Here is a 24,892-nt window from a genome sequence, read left to right on the forward strand (position 1 = left end):
GGACACACACACACACACACACACACACACACACACACACACACACACACACACACACACACACACACTCACTCACTCACTCTCTCTCTCTCTTTCTCTCTCTCACTCTATCTTTTCCTGGGTGGGGAACCCAGCATTTTGCAGCTGAACAAAGTGCATGACGCCAGACAAGATTGGCTAAAACTTAAGAATTTAGGGATTCTTGTCTGTCCTATCCCCACCATTAGCTCTTCTTTTCTGCTATTGTGGAAGAATTACAGCAGGATTCTATGGTTTATCATCATCATTGTCATGATGATCATCATAAATCATCATCCCAAGCAAATATTTTTGAGCCCCTACTCTGTGCCTCAATAGGTGCTAAGTTCTCGACAGCCACAGCCACACTATTGCACCAGTCCCCTCACTACAACCCTGTGACTGCTTTTTTTTTTTTTTTTTTTTTTTGAGACAGAGTCTCACTCTATTGCCCAGGCTGGAGTGCAGTGTCGTCACTGCAACTTCTACTTCCCAGGTTCAAGCGATTCTTCTGCCTCAGCCTCCTGAGTAGCTGGGATTACAGGTGCGCACCACCATGCCTGGCTAGTTTTTATATTTTTAGTAGAGATGGGGTTTCACCATGTTGCCCCGGCTGGTCTGGAACTCCTGGCCTCAAGTGATCTGCCCACCTCAGCCTCCCAAAGTGCTGGGATTATAGGCGTGAGCCACCGCGCCCTGCCAGCTTTTCGTTATCTAAAGACTTATTTTCCAGGTTGCTATGGCCACAGGCAAAGAGGAGAGGTCGGTCAACACAGGTCCCTGTCTGGAAAGTGGCTGAGAACTGTGCAACAGCAGACCAATGGTTGGGCTTATCCCTCTCTCTAATTTATGGTTGAAGCCATGGTTCAGAGAGGTTACTTAGTCACACAGTAAGTTGCCATCATGCTCTATAGCAGTGGTTCTCACCTCGGGATGATGGGGCCTCCCAGGGGACATTTGGCAATATTTTGAGACACAACTGGAGGTGGGGCGGGGGGTGGTTCTTGTAACTGGCATCTAATGGGTAGAGGCTAGGATGTTGCTAAACATTCTACAATCCACAGCTCAGAAACAGAATTATCCCGCCCCAAATGTCAATAGCATACTATTCAGAAACCTTACTCTATAGGGCAGATTTGGGGCCAGGGGAAACAGGGGCTCCTGCTCCGACTTGGATCCTTGCAAACCGAGGAATCTGGGTTGATTTATCTTGTCTCTCTCAGCCTGGACTTTTTCATGTGTAAAGTGGAGATCTAATCCATCTGAAAGGATCTCACTGGCTTATGACATTTGCATTTGAGGAGACATGGTTTAAAACTTCCAGCCAGGGTGATACTTCATCACGTGTGTGTCTTGAGCTCCAGAGACGTTCCAGAGCAGCTGGTTTGGGGCATACAGGAGGGGAAACCCTGACACCCTTGGAAAACTCATTCTCGGCTGCCAGTCTGCCTGTCTTGAAGGTGATCTGAGCTTTCTCACTCCAAGCCAGTCGTGTGGGAAGGGACACTCTCTGAGCCTCAGTTTCCTCATCTGTCAACCTCTCTGGGCTTGTCCCAGTGGCTCCGAAAGCCAGTGGGAGCGAGCGCGCTTTGCAAAGCCCTGGGCGCGGGGGCCTTGGCGCGCCTTTGCCGGATCCTTCCGGCCACGGGCGGGGCGAGCCCAGAGGAGCAGAGCCGAGGGGCGGTGCCCGGGCCAGGGGGCGGAGGCAGGCAGCTCTGGTTCCTTCCCGGGACGCTCTTTCCTTTTTCCTCTTGTTCCTCCTCGTGCCTCTCTTCGCTCCGCCTGCAAACGCGGTGGGGGCTGCTCGGCCGTCAGGAGCAGGTGAGAGCTCGGAGCTTGGGGGTGGGGGTCCGGGTGCCCCGGGTCGTAGACCTCCGTCGCTTGGCGAGGACAGCGGAAGAGCGCGGGGGCGACGGCGTGAGCGCGCTATCGGGGTCCCACGCCGGTAGCTTTCTGCCCCGGGATTAGTGTAAGGGGCGTCTCCTGCCTTTGAGCCGCCGGGACGGGGCTGGGAGCGCACGAGGAGACACGATTCCTCCCCATCCCTAAACGCACACTCACCCCGCCACCCCCCAACACACACACACATACACACACACACTACCACTAGATTAGGTAAAATGGTAGCTAGCACCACCACACCCCGAGACTGTGCTCCTTTCTGGGGAACCTGAGGAAGACGTCGAGGCAAACCTCCCTAGGATCATTGAAAACGGGCGCCTTCCTCACCACCCAGCCCCTCTTCTCCATCGAGGTCCCCTTCCCCATCGCTGCAGAGAGATCTGCAAGTATCAAAGGGGGCTTCTTTACCCCCAAATTAATAACAAAGTACTCGACTCCCCTCTGAGTTCCCATTATTCAGCCTCTGTGCCTTCTGGGACGCGGACCCCCTCTCCACTTGCATTTCACTCCCTTCCTCCTCTCCTTGGGTCTCCCTGGCTTTTGAACGCTGAAAGGCTGGGCCCAGATGGGGAGGGGCGGCCAGTGTGAGCTCGAGGCGCCCTGTAGCTCCCATCCCCCAACCAGAGATGTGACCCCTCCTCCCAGCTGGAACTTTCGAGGTAGCCGTTTGCCCCTGGAGGTTCGGGGGTGGGAGGGCCAGGAGATTTATTTGGAGCCTTGGAAGGGGAAAGGGTTGGCTGGTGTTGGCTTGGCCCAGTCCTCCAGGCGTGAAGAAGGCGAGGCACTCCTTGGCCGCGCCGGGTTCTCGCTTTCCCTTCTCGGGAGACAGCTCCGTGCCTGGGGAGGCCCCTCCGAGGAGTGAGTGACCAGGGGGTCTGGGAATTGGTGGCCAGGTAGGAGCATATGAAGGCTGTGGCCGATGGCATGCGCCCCAGGCATTCTCTCATCGGACTCCCCAAACCGGTCTGGGTGCCACTTGAGGCTCCCAGGCCAAAGGAGACCTGTAAGGGGAACTCGGCTTGTTTCTGCTTGCTGCAGAGATGAGATTATGGGAACTGAGTGCTGGGAACATCCCAAGTTCAAGATCTACGCCAGAGGCAGCTTCAAAGAGAGAATGTGGGGTGGTGGGATTAGTCCCCTCCTCAACTTCCCCCTCTAGAGGGTTTCTTGTTTTGCAAAAGGGAAGTAGCAGAGGATGTCTAGCTGGGATGATTAAAATGTGCTTTCATTTGCATACTAGACCCTGTGCAGCTTAGTAGTAGATAAAATTACCCCCTATATGATAAATAAATGTGAAAATCTCTCAGTTAATTTTGGCCACGTGGACAGAATCTTTTAAGCATTTGTACTGTAGGTCAGGAGGTCAGTTTAAAGCGAGAAATGGAAAAGATATCTCTGTGTCCAGCCAGTTCTGGGAAATAGAAAATAAGAATGATTTTTTTTTATATTTGAAAACTCAACAAGGGTTAAAAAAATATCTAATTTAACCAATAGCCTTTATTAAAAATAAGTAAAAATTGTATGAGATTGGGACACCCCTCAAAATTCCAGGCAGTTTAGTTAGAGTATAATTATTGTGGTGAGGTCTGCCCCCGAGGTGCAGTTCTCCTTAGCAGGGATAGACTTACCTACAAGTAAATAGATGATGATGTATGGAATGATGGAATTGGGAGCCAACCTGCACAGTAATAAAGAAGAGAAACAGGTCAAGGCTGCTGTTGTACAGGAAAGTTTTCTAGGGAAAATAAAAGGCAATGAGATTTGAAATAGTGTATTCAGCTTTCTTGCTTTCTGTATATTTTCAGCATTTTGTCAAGCTAAAAAATAAACATAAGCTGTCAGAGATAATACTGTTAACATTTTATCATCTTTTTTTAAAAGTATCATACACATCTTTTCACAGCACTAAACAGTCACACTATCATTTTAATGACTGAATTTATCATTATTTAACCAATTTTCTCCTAATGGAAATACAGTTAGCTCCTTTCCAATGTTTTGCTAGTCATTATATGTTATAAACAGGGATGCAATGCACAGCCTTTTAGTACATTTTGAGATACCTGTTGGATTATTTCCATCATGTTCCTGGAATATAAATTCCTGGATTGAAGTGTGTGCAATCTGAAATTGTTGCGAATATTGCCAGGTTACCCTCCATCTGCATGCCTGCCATCAAGGCATGAGGATGGTAGAAGCTCTCATCGAACCAGTTGGATGAAGACCACTAATGGCTTTTGTTTCCTCTGGTAACAGCAAGAGACAGGGCGATATGAGAGATTGGAATGCGGGCTGCACTGGAGAATTTACTGGTAGGATAATTCATCCCCAAAGAGATTGAAGTGAGCTTCAGAATGGCAAAAGAGGAGCCCCAGAGTATCTCAAGGGACTTGCAGGAACTGCAGAAGAAGCTGTCTCTGCTGATAGACTCCTTCCAGAATAACTCAAAGGTCAGTTTCCAATCACTATGTATAATGGAAAATCCTAATATAACACTAGCGTAAACAAGATAGAAAGTTATTTCTTTCTCCAGTAGAAGAAATTTGGAGGTAAGTCAAGAATCTTTCTGGCTTACCGCCCTGCCATGTCTATGCTGTGACCTTCAAACTCCTTGTCTGAGATGACTGCAAGAGCATCAGCCATTGTATCCATGTTCCAGGCAACAGGATTTGAGGAGAGCCGGGAGAGAGAAGTGCAAGCCACCTCCAATTTAAGGAGACTTCTGGGAGTTGCACACAATACTTCCAATTACATCTCTTAAGCCAACATTGAGTCATTTGCCACTAATGGCAAATGCAATTCTTTAGCTGGATAAAGAAGTCTGTGCCACAGATATCATTCTTTTTTTGGTTTTGTTTGGTTTTGTTGTGAATTTTGCCCTATGTGTTACCCTGAAAATGACAGACAAAAGCCTACTTCAAGATTTGAGTTCATTGTTCCACTAGGAATCCAGGTCCAATAGAAATATGATATGAGTCACATATGTAATTTAGAATTTTTCTAGTAGCCACATTTAAGAAGTAAAAAGAAATAGGTAAAATTAATTTTGGCTGGGCATAGTGGCTCCCGCCTGTGATCCTAGCACTTTGGGAGGCTGAGGTGGGTGGATCACTTGAGATCAGAAGTTCGAGATCAGCCTGGTGAACATGGTAAAACCCCGTCTCTACTAAAATTACAAAAATGAGCAGGCGTGGTGGTAAGGCCTGTAGTCCCAGCTACTCGGGAGGCTGAGGCAGGAGAATCACTTGAACCCAGGAGGCGGAGGTTGCAGTGAGCCGAGATTGTGCCACCGCACTCCAGCCTGGGCGACAGAGCGAGATTCTGTCTCCAAAAAAAAAAATCATTTTTAATAATGTTTTTATTTAACCTAAGATATCAAAAATATTTCAACATGTAATCATTTATACAAAATTATTAATGAAAAAAGGTTCTTGAAACATTGTGCCTTCTTTTTTGAACTCCCTCTTCAAAATTCCATGTGCATATTTTACACTTCTAGCACATTCCAATTCGAGTTAGCCACTTTTTAGGTATTCAGTAGCCACTCAGTGGCAATGGGACTTCAGATAGTATATATTTTATTGCATATTTATCCTCATTGCTTTCTTCTATATGTCTTTCAGCATTTTGTCAGGGAAAAGAAAACAGCTTTCAGAGATAATACTGTTAATATTTTGTATGTCATTCTAGACCTTTTTTCTATGCAATATACCTATAAAAATACATATGTATATGTAACAAAATGAACTGTTTTGTGATGTATTTTTGTTTTTTTGTATTGGATAGCACAGCGGATCTACTCGAAGAGATGCTTGTTTGCAATCTGCAACAATAAATTCTGGACTTGCTCCAGAATTTATTTGGCACTCTTTGTGGATTTACCAAGCTATTTTTAAGTTGGACAAGCAGCTTTCTCGCCAGCTGGCGGGGACTCTTGTTATTAAAAGTTAGCTGAGTAAGAAGGGTCCTCCTGCCTGTTCCACATTTACAGCTGATTCTCATTAACCATGGTAGTTACATTCTATAAAGTTACTGCGGACACTGAATTAGCACGTACCAAACCATTGCTCCTAGTGGAAATACAGGATTCAGTTGCTGTGAGCCTCTGTTCACAACATTTTTGTCAACTGATCAGTACATAACCTCGTTTTATGTGTATTTCTGTTTAAAGACATGTTAATATATATTGTTGATCATTAACATTGAACTCAGGGCCAACAACAGTACTATGACTCATGTCTTAAACAAAGCTAATCACACACATGTATTTTCTCCATAAGGCACATCACAGCCATCTCATGCTTAGAAACGCTAGAGAACACTTCAGCACTACACTTGGGGACCATTTTCAACAGTAAAATCACCAACCTAAAGCATAAACGTGGCATTAAATAGACCACAATGACTCTTGTTTAAAGGACGAAACAGGAAGGCTCAGTGTCACCTTGCTTGACCTCAGCTGGGAATGTACGTGGCAGGTGACTCCACTTTTTGCTGTTGTGGACATGTCCACTAATGACCTCAAAAGCACTGTAGGCCAGGCGCGGTAGCTCACGCCTGTAATCCCAGCACTTTGGGAGGCTGAGGCGGGTGGATCCCTTGAGCCAGAAGTTCAAGACCAGCCTGGCTAACATGATGAAACCCCTTCTCTACAAAAAATACAAAAATTAGCTGGGTGTGGTGGCGTGCGCCTGTAATCCTAGCCTCTTGGAAGGCTGAGGCACGAGAATCGCTTGAACCCAGGAGGTGAAGGTTGAAGGGAGCCAAGATCACACCACTGTACTCCAGCCTGTGTGACAGAGCAAGACTCTATCTCAAACAAAACAAAACTAAACAAAAAGCACTGCCAGTATTCATTTTGAAGTTACAAATAAATTTTAGTGAGGAGGCAAATTTACAAATATGGAATCGTTGGGTAATAAGGATTGACTGCATATTTCTTGGCACTGACTGTATGCCAAGCACTGCACTAGGCATTCGCCCTGGCCCTGTCTGAACTTAGTTAATAGTCATGTTCACCTGCCTTTTTTGTTTGTTTTTATATTTTTAGTAGAGACGGGGTTTCTCACCATGTTGGCCACACTGATCTCCAACTCCTGACCTCAGGCAATCCACCCACTTCGGCCTCCCAAAGTGCTGGGATTATAGGCGTGAGCCACCGCACCTGGCCACCAGTGGTTGTAAATGGTCCTGACCCTTCGCCCTTCTCCTGGTAGGAAGAGATAATGAATCATTGATTGTTTTTTGCATTCTGATACCAGGGAATTTGCCTGGCTCCTGAATCATCCAAGTTTCAGCCTTCATGTTCTCAAATACTGGCCACTTTGTCCCTACTTTAGAAGCCAACCACCTTTGTCTGACCTTGGGCAAGTCACTTAGGCTCACTGAATTTCCATCTCCTTTTTTAAAATTTTTTATTTATTTTTTATTGAGACAGAGTCTCACTCTGTCTTCTAGGCTGGAGTACAGTGGTGCGATCATGGCTTACTATAGCCTCGAACTCCTGGTTTCAAGCAACACCTCCAGTCTCAGCCTCCTGAGTAGCTGGGACTACAGGTGCACACCAGCATACTCAGCTAATGTTTTATTTTATTTTTTGGAGAAACAGGGTCTCTCACTGTGTTGCCCAGGCTGGTCTCAAACTCTTGGCCTCAAGCAATCCTCCTGCCTTGGCCTCCTGAAGTGCTGGGATTACAGAAGTGAGCCACCATGCCCAGCTCTCATCTCCTCTTTTCTAAAATGAGCAATGGCAGGCTCAGAGGTTTGTTATGAAGATTATCTGAGATGCTGTTTGAAGCTTTAGCACAGAGCGTGGCACGTAATGTTGTCAGTCTGTCTCAGCCTGGCCTTCCTGGGCTCTGCAGTGCTGACTGTGCTTACAGAGCCTAGATTGGATAACCTGTGTCTACCTCCAGGCTGGTGATGGAAAATCACAGTGCATGTTACTGAATAATAACCTCTCCCACCTTTCCATTTTTCCATTGCATCCCCCTCTGTTGCCATGAGAATGAAATGTTAATTGCTACGTTCTACCCCCCTGAGTTTAAACAGTGTTAGGTCGTTCTTTTTTACCTACCTCGTAGCATTGTAGGAAGAAATAAATGAGGAAATAACACGGGAGGTGTTTAAAGCAGTGCCTAGCACCTGAGTGTTTAATGAATGTTCTCTGTTATTATTAGGTGTGGTTTGAATCGTGTCCTCCCCTCCTGGGACAGACTGGCTGGAACTCAGCTGTACTTCCTGGGAGAAGACAATTGCTGGGTTTAATCATCTGAATCTTGGTCTCTTTGCATATCTGAATGACTTTCTCTTTGATTATAGAGCCCAGACTCAGAAAAGACTAAGAATGGCGGGGCATGGTGGCTGATGCTTATAATCCTAGCACTTCGGGAGGCCGAGGTGGGCAGATCACTTGAGGTCAGGAGTTCGAGACCAGCCTGGCCAACATGGTGAAACCCCATCTCTACTAAAAAATATAAATATTGGCCGGAAATCACCTGAACCTGGGAAGCGGAAGTTGCAGTGAGCCGAGATCATGCCATTGCACTCTAGCCTGGGCAATAGAGTGAGACTCCATCTCAAAAAAACAAAAGGCTAAGAAAAAGGTGGATTCCTTAAGGACTGAAGACTGTTCTAGTCTTGCCTGTTTCCTTTTATATCCCTGTGCCATACTGTCCCTAAGTCCTGTGTATTCCTTCTTTTGTCATACCACTTTCATACCCATCTACCCCTCCCCCTTCTCTTCCCTCTCTGCCATCAGCCTGGACTTGACCACAGTATATCTTGCCTGATTTCCTGCAAATCTTTCTCCCTGCCTCTTGCACATGATTGCTGGGTTCATATTTCTTAAATCTTTCCTTTAATCATGTCATAGTTCTCAAATGACAGCAGTTTGTTCCGTTTTTTTTTCCCAGATGAAATTTAAATGAGTGCTGTCTAGCAGAAATATTATGTGAGCCACATATATAAAGTTTTTTAATAGTTACATTAAAAACATAAAAAGAAACAAATGAGGTTAATTTTATTTATTTATTTATCTTGAGACGGAGTCTCGCTCTGTCGCCCAGGCTGGAGTACAGTGGCGCGATCTCGGCTCACTGCAGCCTCCGACTCCCGGGTTCAAGTGATTCTCCTGCCTCAGCCTCCCAAGTAGCTGGGATTACAGGCATGCACGACTCTGCCTAATTTTTTTGTATTTTTACTAGAGACGGGGTTTCACCATGTTGACCAGGCTGGTCTTGAACTCCAGATCTTAAGTAATCTGCCCACCTCAGCCTCCCAAAGTGCTAGGATTACAGGCATGAGCCACCATGCCCGGCCAGAGATTAATTTTAATAATATATTCTTAATTTAACACAATATATCCAAAACGCTATAATTTCAACAGGTAACATAAAAAAGTATTAATGAGATATTTTGCATTGTTTTTTTCATACTCTTAAAGCACATCTCAATTCTGATGCCAAATTTTCATTGGAAATATTTAATCTCTATTCAGATTTTATGAAACTTACAATTCAGCGAAATAGATTCACATACCCAATCTATTGGAAACATACTTAAAATTTTTCCAACAACTGAATCAAGTCTCAGCTTTAAAATTTAAATTAAATTAAATTAGAAATCCAGGCCATCAGTCACAGGAGGAGCATTTCAAGTGCTGAATGGCACAGGTGGCCTGTGATGGACAGCCCAGGGATAAGCTAGCAAGCCTGGTGTCCTGGTGTCCCAGTCTCACGAGCTCCTTCCGCTGCACAGCCCTTCCCTCACTGGCACAGCATACTCACTGGTGTACTGCTGCCTCCCTTTCCTGGAGAGCCCATCTGCTCTCCCCACTGTGGTTCCTTTGATTGTAAGGATCAGGTGACATAGGGAGTATCAAATAAGGATGCATGTGGATTCGAACTGGAAAGAAGTCAGGACCTGAGACAGCGCAAGGGACCAGCCCACATTCTGTGTGGTGACCCCCACGGCTCCTCCGCCTCTCTCTCACTTTCAGCTGTGCTGACACAGCAGGATCTCACTGAACTCTGATGATGGAGTGTCCAGGCTGGGCAGTGCTGGCTCCAAGGTGATTCCTGCTACAGTCATCTCTGGCTAGAGAAGCGGAATAACAAGCTGTTTGGTGGCTTTTGTCAGAATGGTGGGGTAGCAGGAGGCAGTGAGGTCAGCGGGCATTATGCCGTCCTGTGGCCTGGCAGGGAGTGAAATTGGCCATGCCTCGAGAGTAGTCCTTAGCAGACCATGCTGAAGCCCAAGACCAACGGCTGTGGCTTCTTGGCGTGGCCTCTTCTATTTAAGCAGGGTGCACCTTGCACTTTAGCTCCTTCAGCATGAACCACAAACCCCTCCTGCCTTCCAACTTGCCCTGAAAATCCCACTGTTTAAACCACTTGGGTAAACTCTTCTTCCTAGGCAGCATATGTGTTTTGGGGACCTGAATTATGTCTTCTTTTCATCTGCTGGCCTGCAAGGCCGTAGGGATGAGGCTCAGGAAGGACCAGTTATGATGGAAGGAGGTTCTGGAATGATGATTCCTTTCAAGTGAACAGGATCTAGAATACCAGTACTGAGGAGAGAGAAGGCGTGGAGCCTAAGGAGGAGAGGGGGAAACCCATCTTTGTGGATTTGCCTACGGCCAGCTCTGCGTTAAAGCAGTCTCCCTCCATTGAGTCAGATCCAAAATTCCGTTTGCCTGGTGAAGGAAAATAAACTATTAACACAACATAAACTTGCATTAGTCACAGGCTGTGGCCAACTATGGTAACCAGGTTGATGACATAAAAGCATTTTTACTTGATGTGGTGGCAGCTGTTGCAAGCATTGGACATTTTGAGTCCAAGACCTTAGCTTTTTTTTTTTTTTTTTTTTTTGAAAAGGAGACTTGCAGCCGGGCGCGGTGTCCCATGCCTGTAATCTCAGCACTTTGGGAGGCCAAGGCGGGTGGATCGCCTGAGGTCAGGAATTCGAGACCAGCCTGGCCAATATAGTGAAACCCTGTCTCTACTATAAATACAAAACTTAGCTGGGCGTGGTGGGGTCGCCCGTAATCCCAGCTACTCGGGAGGCTGAAGTGGGAGAATGGCTTGAACCCAGGAGGCGGAGGTTGCAGTGAGCCGAGATCTTGCCATTGCACTCCAGCCTGGGCGACAAGAGCGAAACTCCGTCTCAAAAAAAAAAAGAAAGAAAAAAAAGAAAAGGAGACTTGCTCTGTCATCCAGGCTGGAGTGCAATGTCACCATCTTGGCTCACTGCAACCTTTGCCTCCCAGGCTCAAGCGATTCTCGTGACTCAGCCTCCGTAGTAGCTGGGACTATCAGCACGCGCCACCATGCCTGGCTGATTTTTGTATCTTTAAAAGAGACGGGGTTTCACCATGTTAGCCAGGCTGTTCTTGAACTCCTGACCTCAGGTGATCCGCCTGCCTCCACCTCCCAAAATGCTGGGATTACAGGTGTGAGCCACTGTGCCGGCCAGGCCTTAGCTTTTAATGCTGAGATTTTGCCACTTGGAGGCTGTGTGACTCTAGACAAGTGATTAGCTTTTAATGCTGAGCTTAGTTTTTAATAGACAGGTGATTCGCTTTTAATGTTTAATAATAGACAAATGATTAGCTTTTAATGCTTAATAATAGACAAGTGATGAGCTTTTAATGCTGAGCTTAGCTTTTAATAGACAAGTGAATAGACAAGTGATTAGCTTATGATGCTTAATAATAGACAAGTGATTAGCTTTTAATGCTTAATAATGCTTTTAATAATTATAATATAATAAATAATATATAAAAATATAATACATATTATAATTATATACATATTATATATAATATATTTATATTATATTTATATGATAATATAATATATAATTAATGCTATATTAATGTCGATAACTAATATTAGTATAATATATCTAATATAATAATTATACAATATTATAATTATAATGCTTTTTATTATATTATTATTTTACAATTATAATATATTTTTATATATAATTTTATTTATATATAATATTTTATATATAATTATATTTATAATTTATATTATATATATTTTATATTATATAATTTTATGTATCTTATATATAATATATAATTATATAATTATATATAATATAATGCTTTTAATACTTAATAGACAAGTGATTCACTTTTAATGCTAATCACTTTAATAATGCTTTTAATAATAATGCTTTTAATGCTTAATAATAGACAAGTGATTTGCTTTTAATGCGGAGATTTTGCAACTTGGAGGCTGTGCGACTCTAGACAAGTAATTTAGTTCATTGCCTCTCAAACTTCAATGTGTATGCACAACACCTGGGGAATCAAATTTAAATGGCAGTCTGATTCATCAGGGCCTAAGATTCTGCATTTCCTTTTTTTTCCCCTTTTTCTGGAGACAAGATCTCCCTCTGTTGCCCAGGCTGGAACGCGGTGGTGCAATCCATAGTTCACTGCAGCCTCAAACTCCTGGGCTCCAGTGATCCTCCCACCTCAGCCTCCCAAGTAGCTAGGACTGTGGGTATGTGCTGCTATGCCAAGCTAGTTTTTAAATTTTTTGTAGAGATGGAATCTTGCTCTGTTGCCCAGGCTGGTCTCAAACTCCTGGCCTCAAGCGATCTTCCTGCCTCGACTTCCCATAATGCTGGGATTACAGGTGTGAGCCACCACGCCCAGCCAGATTCTGTATTTCTAGCAAACTCCTAGGTGATCTAAGTAGCTAAGCCTGTTTGTGTCTGAGTGGCTTCAACTATGAGAACCTCAGCTGTAAAGTAGGAGGCAGATGGTATGTACCTTACATCAATGCACCTGTATGCCGAAGAGGTCTTCTCAAGAGTGTGTTTGGCAGGAGAGCCACGACTAGGTCTTTCCTCCTTTCACAAGGCTTGACCTTGGGTGGGGACTTCAGACTTGCCACCTGTCCACAGCTGCCTAAGATAGCTGCCTGGGTGACTCATGTCTTGGGAGAAGTCATGTTGTAGTGACTTTTTTTTTTTGAGACGGAGTTTCGCTCTTGTTATTCTCATTATCATTTTTGAGATGGAGTCTTGCTCTGTCTCCCAGGCTGGAGTGCAATGGTGCGACCTTGGCTCACTGCAATCTCCGCCTCCCGGGTTCAAGCGATTCTCCTGCCTCAGCCTCCCGAGTAGCTAGGATTACAGGCACCCACCACCATGCCTGGCTAATTTTGTATTTTTAGTAGAGACGGGGTTTCACCATGTTGGTCAGGCTGGTCTCGAACTCCTGACCTCAGGTGATCGGCTCGCCTTGGCCTCCCAAAGTGTTGGGATTACAGGCATGAGCCACCACACCCGGCCCGTAGTGACTTGTTAATGCATGAGCCTTCTGGCTTTACGACCTCTGATTGTAATTCCCACAGCTTGGGCAGATCCATTCAACGTGGGGTTCCGATGTGGTAGTTAACCCTGGCTCATTGTCCTTTGCCCACAGGTGGTGGCCTTTATGAAGTCTCCAGTGGGTCAGTACTTGGACAGCCATCCATTTCTGGCCTTCACCTTGCTGGTGTTCATTGTCATGTCGGCCGTTCCTGTTGGATTCTTCCTGCTCATTGTGGTACTTACCACCCTGGCTGCTCTGCTGGGGGTCATAATACTGGAAGGTAGCCTGTTCTGTCATTCACCCCTTTGGAAAATAACTCAATTGGGAGAAAAATACTTTTGGGGCATCTGCCGTTTAAAAATTTTTTTAAGGGGCGGGGTCTTGTTATGTTGCCCAGGCTGGTCTCAAACTCCTGGGCTCAAGTGATCCTCCCACCTCGGCCTGCCAAAGTGCTGGGATTATGGGCATGGGCTACCATTCCTGGTTGTCTGCCATTCTTGTCAAAATCACATCAAGCAAGGCAACTTATCAGAGTAGGTAAAACATAGACTCTGGAGCCTGCATTCAAATCCCACCTCCACCACTGTGATTTGGGGCAAGTGGTTTACCTCTCTGAGCCTCAAATTCTTAATATGTAAAATGCAGATATAAGAATACAATCTCAAAAGGTTGTTGTGAAGATTGAAACTTATGGCTCCATAAAGTCCTTAGCACAATACACAATACATGTCACAGAGTAGCTTCTCAATGAATGCTAGCTGTTATTATTAAGCAGAGAGGCCGTTCATTCCACAGTGAGTTATTGGGCACCTACTGCATGCCAGATGCCTTGCTAGGTACTGGAGACCACCTTCACCCTTTCTCCTGAAGTTCCACTACCAACAGTCAACTTCTCCCTGTATTCCTAATTTAAAATTACTGGGAAAGCAAATCTGATTTGCTCACTTTGCCTTTTCAAATCAGATCACACACCCCAGGCAAGTGGCCAAAGAGATGGTGGCCAGTGGGTCAGGTGATCACTTCTGGTCCATTCCGGGGCTTCCCAGAGCTAAGAGCACCCAGGGCTGTTTATTTGCCCCAGGGACAAGGCAGTTTACACTTGAAGGAGAAAGTAGGCATGGTCAGTGGATGAGCCAAATACAGCCTGGCAGAGTGGTTTTTGAGTAAATGTTGATAGATAGATGGGTGAATGCATGAATGAATGGGTGGAGGAATGAATGAGTACCATAAGAAAGGAAATTTATAGAGAAAGGAGAGAGCCATTACATTTTGATGGTACCATGCAAAGCTTTACAGCAGACAAGACTTTAAAGATGTATAACAACTTTGCCTCGGGGTGCGCAAGGAAGGGCCTTTTGGACAGGGGAACAGCATGTGCAAAGCCTCTAGAATAGTGGTTCTTGAACCTGAGTGTATTTAAATCTTTTTTTTTTTTTTTTTCTAGATGGAATCTTACTCTGTCGCCCAGTCTGGAATGCAGTGGCATGATCTCAGCTCACTGCAACCTCTGCCACCCGGGTTCAAGAAATTCTCCTGCCTCAGCCTCCCAAGTAGCTGGGATGACAGGCATGCCCCACCATGCCCGACTAATTTTTGTATTTTTGGTAGAGATGGGGTTTCGCCGTGTTGGCCAGGATGGTCTTGAACTCCCGACCTCAAGTGATCTGCCCACCTCGGCCTCCCAAAGTGCTGGGATTACAGGTGTTAGCCACTGCACCCAGCTCCAAGTGTGTATAAATCTTACTTTCCTTATCAAAATACAGACTTTGGATCTTTTGAGACCAGGAGTTCAAGACCACCCTAGGCAACATAGCGAGATTCCTCCCATCTCTTTAAAAAAAAAAAAAAAAAAAAAAGGCCGGGCACTGTGGCTCATGCCTATAATCCCAACACTTTGGGAGGCTGAGGAGGGTGGGTCACCTGAGGTCAGGAGTTCGCGACCAGCCTGGCCAACATGGTAAAACCCTGTCTCTACTAAAAATACAAAAAATTAGCCAGGCATGGTGGTGGGCACCTGTATCCCAGCTACTACGGAGGCTGAGACAGTAGAATCACTTGAGCCTGGGAGGTGGAGGTTGTAGTGAGCCGAGATTGCACCATTGCATTCCAGCCTGGGCGACAAGAGTGAGACTCTGTCTCAAAAAAAGAAAAGAAAAGAAAAAAGAAAGAAAGAAAAAAGTGGTGTGTGTCTGTAGTCCCAGCTACTCAGAAGGCTGAGATGACGAGATCGCTTGAGCCCAGGCAGTTGAGGCTGTAGTGAGCTATGATCGTGCCACTGCACTCCAGCCTGGGCAACAGAGCAAGACTCTGTCTCTTAAAAGAAAAAAGAGAAAGAAAATGTAGACTTCCAGGCCTCATCCAGAGAGTGTTGTTTTAGTAGGTCTGGAGTGGGGTTTAGAAATCTGAATTTTTCACAAGCTTCCTTGGTGCACCTGATTCTGATGCAGGTGGTTGGCACCACACTTTGGAAAACACTGATCTAAAATTTTGCGAATCTTTATGAAAAGACAGCACACCTGTTGATGTTCTCTTCCTTCCAGCCTTTTCAGGGTCCCTCCCTGAAACCATCACTGTAGCTGTGGGAGGAGCACTGGGCTAACTGACCACTCGCAAAGCAAAGGGAAGGATGTCACCTATACAATACTTGCCATGTTACTCGTTCTTCATGATCTTTTCCTTCTACCTTTTATTCTTTTCCCCCCCACAGGCCCCACATTATGAAAAAATGTATTTTCCTTGCACGTATTAGATGGTAATTCATTAATATTCCCATTCAGAGTGGGAATGGTATATTAAAATGGCATATAAAATGCTCCATAAAAATGACCAATCAGACCTTAAGATTAAAATGTGATGGTTTACAGGCTGGATTTTCAAGGATGCCATCAAAAGCTGCATTTAGATTTTGCTTTAGCCTGCATGACCTTTATGCCTATAGCTTGTAGGTAAGTGTAAATAATGGCATTTATTATGCACTTTGAGACATTAGAGATAATTTACCTCCCCCAGTACTGCCTTGGCTGACTCCTCGGGGGGATCCCTTTGGAAGGCCATCTCTGACCTTGAGGATAAGGGGATCTCAAACTCCAACACTTATGGGCAAGACAAAATGAGCAGGCTGGTTGCAGTGGCTCACGCCTGTAATCCTAGCACTTTGGGAGGCCGAGGTGGGTGGATCACTTGAGGTCAGGAGTTCAAGACCAGCCTGGCCAACATAGTGAAACCCCATCGCCTCTAAAAATACCAAAAATAGCTGGGTGTGGTGGCGGGCACCTGTAATCCCAGCTCGTCAGTAGGCTGAAGCCGGGAATCACTTGAACCTGGGAGGCGGAGGTTGCAGTAAGCTGAGATCGCGCCACTGCACTCCAGCCTGGGAGGCAGAGCAAGACTCTGTCTCAAAAAAGAAAAAAAAAAGACAAAAATGAGCAAAGCAGCCCATGTGTGATGCAATTTGGGAATTGGGGGGACTGGAGGCAACGGGAGGGCCAGCTAGTTGTTGCCATGTTTTGATGCCCACTCAGGTCCCTGTATCGCCTCCTTTTTTTAAGTGATGCTAGAAATCTGGGTTTTTGTGGGAAATCTCCTTACTTTAATAATCTGAGTTAGCAGTTGTTATTTTAAACACACTGACCCAGGGTCTGCCAGTTTTCAACCTGTTTGAGATGAGCACTTCTCCTAACCATGTTCTTCTCCTAGGATTGGTCATCTCTGTGGGTGGCCTCTCACTGCTCTGCATCCTCTGTGGTTTGGGCTTCATATCACTTGCCATGTCAGGGATGATGATAGCATCCTATGTAGTGGTCTCCAGCCTCATCAGCTGCTGGTTTTCTCCCAGGTAAATACATGTCCATGGAATAATTTATTTTTTTAATCTTTCTACTTTTTTTTGAGACAAGGCCTCACTCTGTCACTCAGGCTGGAGTGCAGTGGCATGAACATAGCTCACTGCAGCCTCAACCTCCCAGGCTCAAGCAGTTCTCCTGCCTCAGCCTCCCAAGTAGCTGGGGCTACAGGTGCATGCCATCATGCCCGGCTAATTTTAATATTTTTTATTTTTTGTAGAGACAGGGTCTCGCTATGTTGTTTCCCAGGCTGTTCTCTAACTCCTGGGTTCAAGCAGTCCTCCTGCCCCTGCCTCCCAAAGTGCAGGGACTACAGGCATGAGCCACCGCACCTTGCTGAGTAATTTAATCTTTGCCACTTGAGGGGATTTTCACAAATAAAACCATAGTCCTAGTTGATGTCCAGAAGGAAACTTGTGAGACTCAGGTGTTTCTCATAGTTCCCCATGTATGCCAGGCATCAGGTGGCAATTTACCATGGAATTTTAAACAAAGCAATTGCTGTCATTTTCCATCAGGTATACACATTTCATTGTCATAGCAACGCTTATCAGTATTATTGATTCCTTTTAAAAGATGTCCATTTAACTTACAAATGTCAAATTAGGTGGTTTTCTTTGGCGGGGTAGGGTGGAGAGGCACAGGAGAAGAATGACCCATCAGACATATCTGTCGCCAAAAGCGGTACAGTTTGGGAGCCGTGAATCTTCTGTCCCCAAAGTCTGTCGATCCCCTCTGCTCTTGAGAATGTGAGTTTCTCACCAACTGAGTGTGAGCCTCGTGTTTGAATATATAGATTTTTGCTCCTACAATATGGTTCTTCAATGCCAGCTACTTCATCTGGGGCCTTGAGTGAAAGAACAGCGATCTACTTAAATGCCGGAGGGAAAAACCAGCTATGTTGGCATTACTGGGAGACTCTGTGTTTGTCTACAATGTGCCACCCACCTAAGGGATTTTCAAAGGAGATTTATTTTAATGCTTTATTTTTGTCCTTTGTGTTGATTTTAGAATCTAAGTCCCAAGTTCATCATACTTCATTTAAGCTCCTGCTAAATTGATGATAGTGCTACTGAGCACTTGCTTTGTGCCAAGGACTCTCTTAAACACTTTACAGGCCTTATGTCATGTAATCCTTACAATTTAGCCCCTTTCTATTATAAGGAAAATTAAGCCAAGTCCCTTAAGCTGAGAGTAGCACAGAAGGGACTTAATTCCACGTGAGTTAATTCCAAAGCCCTCTTAATCAAGATACAAAGTGACTCTCTAAAACAGGAGTTGGCAATTTCTGGAAAGGGCCAGACAGTGAGTATTTAGTAAGTAGTATAGTCTCTACTGGAATTTCTGGAAAGGGCCAGATAGTAAGTATTTAGTAAATAATATAGTCTCTATTGCAGTTAGTCAACTCTGTTGCCATAGCATGAAGGCAGCACAGACCAGGAAGTAAATGCATGGGCATGGCTGTGTTCCAATGAAACTTTATTTACAAAGACAGGCAGCTTGCTGGATTTGGCCAACCGTTGCTCTATAAGAACCGATATCCTGAGTTTTGTTTTTCTACAAAACAGCCCTTGAACTCCTTACCAAAAGGTTATCCTGTTATTATTCCTATGTTGAAAAATAAAGGGTGAAGTGGGTATAATATAAAATTGCTCAAGGATGGCTCTCATAGGATTGCTTAATTGAATCAGCCCTGGAATCATAATCAGCTTTTCAAAAATCGCTTTGATTGCTCTTAGTCTTTTGTTTGTTCATTTGTATTTTACTTATAAAATGGGGTCTTGCTATGTTGCCCAGGCTGTTCTCAAACTCCTGGCTTCAAGCAATCCTTCCCCGTCGGCTTCTCAATGAACTGGAATTACAGGCGTGAGGCACTGACTCACTCCCAGTCTTAAAAGACGTAAAAGGAGAAACATTGGCCTATTTTGCATATTGAGGGTGATGCTTCTGAAATAAAATTCCTCCCTGCCTCTGAACCCTGCTGTAACAGGGTAAGTTCTTAAAGATTATACCACAGGCAGTAGCAAAATCTGACTCCCTACTTATCAATGAAGAAATTGAAAAGCAAATCCAGGATTTGTACCTGATCTCCTTATCTTCCCCTATTGCTGCCAACCACTTGTTTCCACGTGGGCAGAGGTTCTTAAGCTTTTTGTTCTCAAGTCCCATTTGACCTTCTTAAAAATTATTGAGACATCCGAAGAGATTTTATTTATGTGGTTAATTGTATTAATAGCACTTTGGGAGGCCAAGAAGGGAAGATCACTTGAGGCCAGGAGTTTAAGACCAACCTAGGCAACATGGCAAGACTACATCTCTACAAAAAATACAAAAATTAGCCAGGTGTAGTGGTGCATGCCTATAGTCCCAGCTACTCAGGAGGCTGAGATGGGAGGATCATTTGGGCCCAGGAATTCAAGGCTGCAGTGAGCTGTGATCACACCATTGCACTCCAGCCTGGGCAATGGAGCAGCAAGACCCTGTCTCAAAAAATAAATGAAACGAGATGACATATAAAATAAAATAAATAATTAACATGACATAAAACTATATACCATAAAATAAAATAAACATATCATAAATTACATTAAATCAAATTAAATATTAGCTGGTGCATGCTTGTGGTCCCAGCTACTCAAGAGGCTGAGAAGGGAGGATGGCCTGAGCCTGGGAGGTTGGGGGTGCAGTGAGCTATGATCGTACCACTGCACTCCAGCCTGGGTGACAGAGCTGGACTCTGTCTGGAAAAAAAAAAAAAAAAGAATATTAATAATTATTTCTTTTTAAAAAATTTTCTTCCTCAGTGTTTCTTGTTCTGAAATAATTATTCTATTAGAAATCATAACATAAATTTTTAAAATATCTATTCGTTTAAAAGGAACAATATTACCTGTTGATATAAATAACAAATTTTAATGAAAAGTAACTATATTTTCCAAAACAAAATGAAATTTGTGAGTGGCATTGTTTTACATTTTACAAATCTCTTTCATATCTGCCTTAACAGTTGTCAGCTGGCTTCTCGTTTGTGTGGCTGCATTCATTCTGTTATGCTATGTTGTTCTGTTTGAAGTATTTGATGTGCGGTTGGGAGAGGGAGGCAAAGCTTTTTTAAACGATTGTGGATATTCTATGATAGTACACCAAAACTCCATAAGTGGTAGTTTCTTAAAGGCTAGCTGAAATGTGAAATTTTTATACTCTATTTTATTGAAATCTGCAGGTCTGTCTCACACTTTAAATTGATCTTTATCATGCATGATTTTGTAACTTTACCCATTGGTCAATGGGAGAATATCAGTTCATTGAGTCATGCAGATCTTCCAAATATATTTTGAAAAATTGCACTGTTCCCTTGTGAGAGAATGTGAGTGAAAAAGGCATATAATAGGTCATGTTATTTTGAATATGGTTTTCATCTGAGAACGCTTGCATTAGCGAATTCTTTTTTTTTTTTTTTTTTTGTGAGACGAGTCTCACTCTTACCCAGGCTGGAGTGCAGTGGCTTGATCTTGGTTCACGCAACCTCTCCCTTCTGGGTTCAAGCAGTTCTTCTGCCTCAGCCTCCCGAGTAGCTGGGATTATAGATGTGCACCACCATGCATGGCTAATTTTTGGATTTTTAGTAGAGGTGGGGTTTCACCATGTTGGCCAGGCTGGTCTCAAACTCCTGAGCTCAAGTGATCCACCCACCTCAGCCTTCCAAGGTGCTGGGATTATAGGTGTGAGCCACTGCACCCAGCCTGCATTAGTGAATTCTTTATAACTCAAAAAAAGATAACTCCCTCATTAAATGATCGAAAGCATGGAATGGGGGGAAGAGGAGCTATATAATTTATTTCATGATTTAATGGAATTTTGGCCCTAAAACATAAAAGATAATACAGCTTAAATTTTTAAAAAAGAAAAAGGAAACAAAACTGTAAGTTTCCCTTACATATGAAAATCAACTAAACAATATTTAGATCAAATACACTGACCTGCCTCTTATGTAGATCAGCTAGCCTCTGAGGGGCAAAACCACACTGCTTTGTTATGGAGACTGCAAGACCTCCCAGGGCCTGCAGCTCAGGAGAAGTAGGGGCCCTGGTCAGCTGTGTTTATTTGTAGAGCCACCAAACTCACTACCCCATATCATAATCTTCCAAACCAGCCTGAGCATAACTAGCTTCCTTACATCTTTACTAAGAAAAGGAAAGGCTTCTTTCTTAGTTTTTTGTCATCAGGGAGGAATGGTTTAGGTGGCAAATAATGAAAAAAACCAAAGTAGATACTAGTTTAAACACACAGGGAACTTTTTTTTATTGCTTAATGAAAAACTGGAGACAGCCCAGGGCTGGTGCAGCCACTGTGTGGTATCAACATACCAGGCAACTTTTGCCTTACTGTGTTGCTATCCTTAGCCCATTGGTTTCCTACCTCATGGCCACAAGATAGCTGCTGCAGTTCCAGGTGCACCAGCTACCTTCAAGGCAGGATAAAAGGAGAAAAAAATGGAGTCTGACCCTTTTGAAAATGTGAATAAAATATTTCCCAGGACCTCTCACCACTATACTTCAAAAGACTTCATTGACTAGAACTTTGTCAGATGGCCGCTTGTGTTAGTCTGTTTTTGCATTGCTCTAAAGAAATATCTGAGATTGGGTAATTTACAAGGAAAAGAGGTTTATTTTGGCTCATGGTTCTGCAGGCCATACAGGAAACATGGTGCTGGCATTTGCTTCTGGTGAGGGCCCAGGAGGCTTCCTATCACGGTGGAAGGTGAAGGGGAGACAGTGTCACACGGCGAGAGCAGGAGCAAGAGAGAGAGGAAGGAGGTGCCACACTCTTTAAACAACTGGATCTTGCATGAACTCAGGACAAAAACTCAGTCATTCCCCAAGGATGGCACCAAGCTATTCATGAGGGATCCACCCTCACGACCCAAATACCCCCGACCAGGCCCCACCTCCAACACTGGGGATCACATTTCAACATGAGATTTGGAGGGGACAAACATCCAAAGCATATCCCCACTCTAAGCTGGGAATGTTCAGCTGTGTCATCTTCTGTAGCATAAATTCATAAGGAGAAGGGTTTGGGAAGTATCTCCTGGTCAGCCAAACTCTGGTGTGTGCTGTGGTTCTCCACAGTAGGGTGTCAGTGATGGCCAGGCTTTTTGAAATTCAAAGATAAACCATGGATCCAATTGAGTTAATATCAATAGCACTACTTCCTCTCTGACAGCCTTCTGACAGTCACAAGGACTGAAGAAGACAGATTGGTTTCTCTTCCTTTCCCCCCGATATGCCTTGGCTGTGTCACCATCCAAATCTCATCTTGAATTGTAGCTCCCGTAATCCCCGCATGTTATGGGAGGGACCTGGTGGGAGGTAATTGAATCATGGGGGTGGGTTTTTCCCGTGGTTGCTGTTCTCGTGATAGTAAGTCTCACGAGATCTGATGGTTTTATAAAGGGCATTTCCCCTGCACATGCTCTCTTGCCTGCCACCATATGAGAAGTGCCTCTGCTCTTTGCCTTCCACCATGATTGTGAGGCCTCCCCAGCCATGTGGAATTGTGGGTCCATGAAACCTCTTTTTCTTTATAAATTACCCAGTCTCAGGTCTTTATTAGCAACGTAAGAACAGACTAATACAATCCTCCCCCGAACTCGTTTCCATGGAAGGTGTCAAGAAACTAATTGAAATCAGAAGATATAGTCTGAATCCCCGCCCTGCCATGTTTTTTAGCTGTGTGGTCTTGAACAGGCTGCTTGACTTCTCTGATTTCAGTTTTTGTCTATTGGTAAAATAGACAAAATAGCTACTCTTAATCTACCATTCTCACTGGGTGGTTGTGAGGACACAGATAATTAAGAAAAACATAATAAATATCCAAATTAGAAGATGGAAAAGGGGCCGTAACCCTACTCCTAACCTGGTCATTTTACCCTCCTATGCCCTCAGTTTCTTCATCTGTATAATGGGCATAGGCCTGGTGTGGTTGCAAGAAGCAGCTAAAAATAAATCAGGAAAAGGAACATCATGTATTCAGCTATGCACACTTCCAACGTTGCCCTTTACTGAGGCCCTAGAGCTAACCATCTTTTCTTGTTATCCGACAGGCCACTGACACAGCAAAACACCAATTGCGACTTTCTGCCAGCCATGAAGTCTGCAGACTTCGAGGGGCTTTACCAGGAATGAGTGGCTGCTCAGAGGCCGGGCTTCTTTTCAAGTACTGCTGGATCATACTCACCCCTTGGGATTATGGCTTAGAAGAAGGGGGCTGGGTAGGCAAGCGCTCCTTGGCTGTGTCCTCTCGCTTTTTCACTTATTTGTAGGCTCCTGCAGCAGCCAGTTTAGGGATTGTGTTGTTCTTGTGTTGGTTCCCATGTAAAGAAGCAGCAGAGAAATGCAATGGTTCAACAGCTCGCCCTGCCCCAAGTATGCAGACTTGACCTTGGCGGGGTCCTGGGCTTCTGGAGTCTAGCCCGTTGACCCCAAAGCCTCAGGGCTCATGTCCAACAGTCTCATTGGGAGCAACAGTGATTGTTTATAGTTTTTTGTTTTCAGAAATGAGGGCAGCTGTTAATTTTTTCACTCATGTGAAACAAGATGAAAAAAAACCAAAAATCCAAAACAGGACAAGCTTTTCTGTTTTTGCTTTTTATCAGAAAGAACAGCAACATTTGGCCTCTCCAAGTTGGAAAATAGAGTCCAAATGTAACTTTGTGGCCAAGAGTATTTTCAAAAAAGTCTAAAGGTGTAGTTTCCACTGTTACTGTTGAGTACTGTTAAGTGCTGTTAATCTTTTACATATTTGCACTTGGTACTTTTGTATTGTTTTAAAGAGCTTGTCCTGTTAAGTAATTTCTTCTTTTCTTTTTTTTTTTTTTTTTTTTTTGCTACAGAGTTTCCCTCTTGTTGCCCAGGCTGGAGTGCAATGGTGCAATCTTGGCTCACTGCAACCTCCAACTCCCAGGTTTGAGTGAGTCTCGTCCTCAGCCTCCCAAGTAGCTGGGATTACAGGCACCCGCCACCATGCCCGGCTAGTTTTTTTTGTGTGTGTGTTTTTTTTTTGTATTTTTTTTTAGTACAGATGGGGTTTCACCATGTTGGTCAGGCTGGTCTCAAACTCCTTACATCAGGTGATCCACCTGCCTCGGCCTCCCAAAGTACTGGGATTACAGGCGTGAGCCACTGTGCCCAGCCTAAGCCATTTCTTAAAATAAAAATGCTAAAGGACTAGTAAGTAAAAATAAAACTTCCAATGGGATTTCCCAGTGGAATTATTGAGTGGTTTATTTGCTGTGGCATTTCCTTAAATATTTATTTGGGTGGGCTTTTTTTCTTTACTCTTTTTCCCTTCTGCTCCATACATCAGACCTGCCTATTCCTCTGTCAATTTCATGACTGGTGCTGGGTAATAGGGATTTTTTTAGTTGCTTGTGATAGACACCAAATTCCACGTTACTTTAAAAAGAGGGGTGGTGGGGAGAAGGATTAATTTCACTCAGCCAAAAAGCCAAGGGGTAGATCTTGAGGTGCTGCTGATTCCAGGGGCTCAGGTGGTGTCATTAGGCATCTCTCACCCCTCATCTCTCAGTACAGCTTTCCTCAGTGTGAGCTGCTTTTGCAGGCAGGCCCGCCACCCCTTTCGGAGGTCCCAGGAGCTCCATCCTGGGCAAGAAAACTGCTTTTTTCCAACAGCATATACAAATATTCTGGGTTTGGCTCTGATTGGATAGACTTGGGTCATGTGAGCGACCCCAGACCAATCACAGTGGCCAAGAGGATGGGATATG

General features: G+C 44.3%; 1 protein-coding gene across 2 annotated transcripts; it reads left to right on the top strand.

The window, feature by feature from the left end:
* Positions 1 to 1,692: 1,692 nt before the first annotated feature.
* Positions 1,693 to 24,376, top strand: LDAF1 (lipid droplet assembly factor 1). Of its 2 annotated transcripts, XM_054453422.2 has the most exons (5): positions 1,693 to 1,839; positions 4,177 to 4,370; positions 13,373 to 13,541; positions 16,958 to 17,096; positions 23,210 to 24,376. In XM_054453422.2, exons 2-5 carry the CDS (start codon positions 4,275 to 4,277, stop codon positions 23,289 to 23,291), a joined length of 486 nt encoding a protein of 161 aa, XP_054309397.1. In that variant the 5' UTR covers positions 1,693 to 1,839; positions 4,177 to 4,274; the 3' UTR covers positions 23,292 to 24,376. The 2 variants fall into 2 exon arrangements, with proteins under 2 accessions (XP_054309397.1, XP_054309398.1); XM_054453423.2 differs by lacking the exon at positions 16,958 to 17,096.
* Positions 24,377 to 24,892: the final 516 nt, after the last annotated feature.

The sequence above is a fragment of the Pongo pygmaeus genome, chromosome 18 (assembly GCF_028885625.2).
Source record: "Pongo pygmaeus isolate AG05252 chromosome 18, NHGRI_mPonPyg2-v2.0_pri, whole genome shotgun sequence".
NCBI lineage: Eukaryota > Metazoa > Chordata > Mammalia > Primates > Hominidae > Pongo > Pongo pygmaeus.

Excerpts from the sequence above, each read along its gene's own strand:
- LDAF1 (XM_054453422.2), top strand. The coding sequence starts at position 4,275 with ATGGCAAAAGAGGAGCCCCAGAGTATCTCAAGGGACTTGCAGGAACTG. Across the intron at positions 4,371-13,372 it reads CCTTCCAGAATAACTCAAAG|GTGGTGGCCTTTATGAAGTC; the intron begins GTCAGTTTCCAA and ends CTTTGCCCACAG. Across the intron at positions 13,542-16,957 it reads GGGGGTCATAATACTGGAAG|GATTGGTCATCTCTGTGGGT; the intron begins GTAGCCTGTTCT and ends TTCTTCTCCTAG.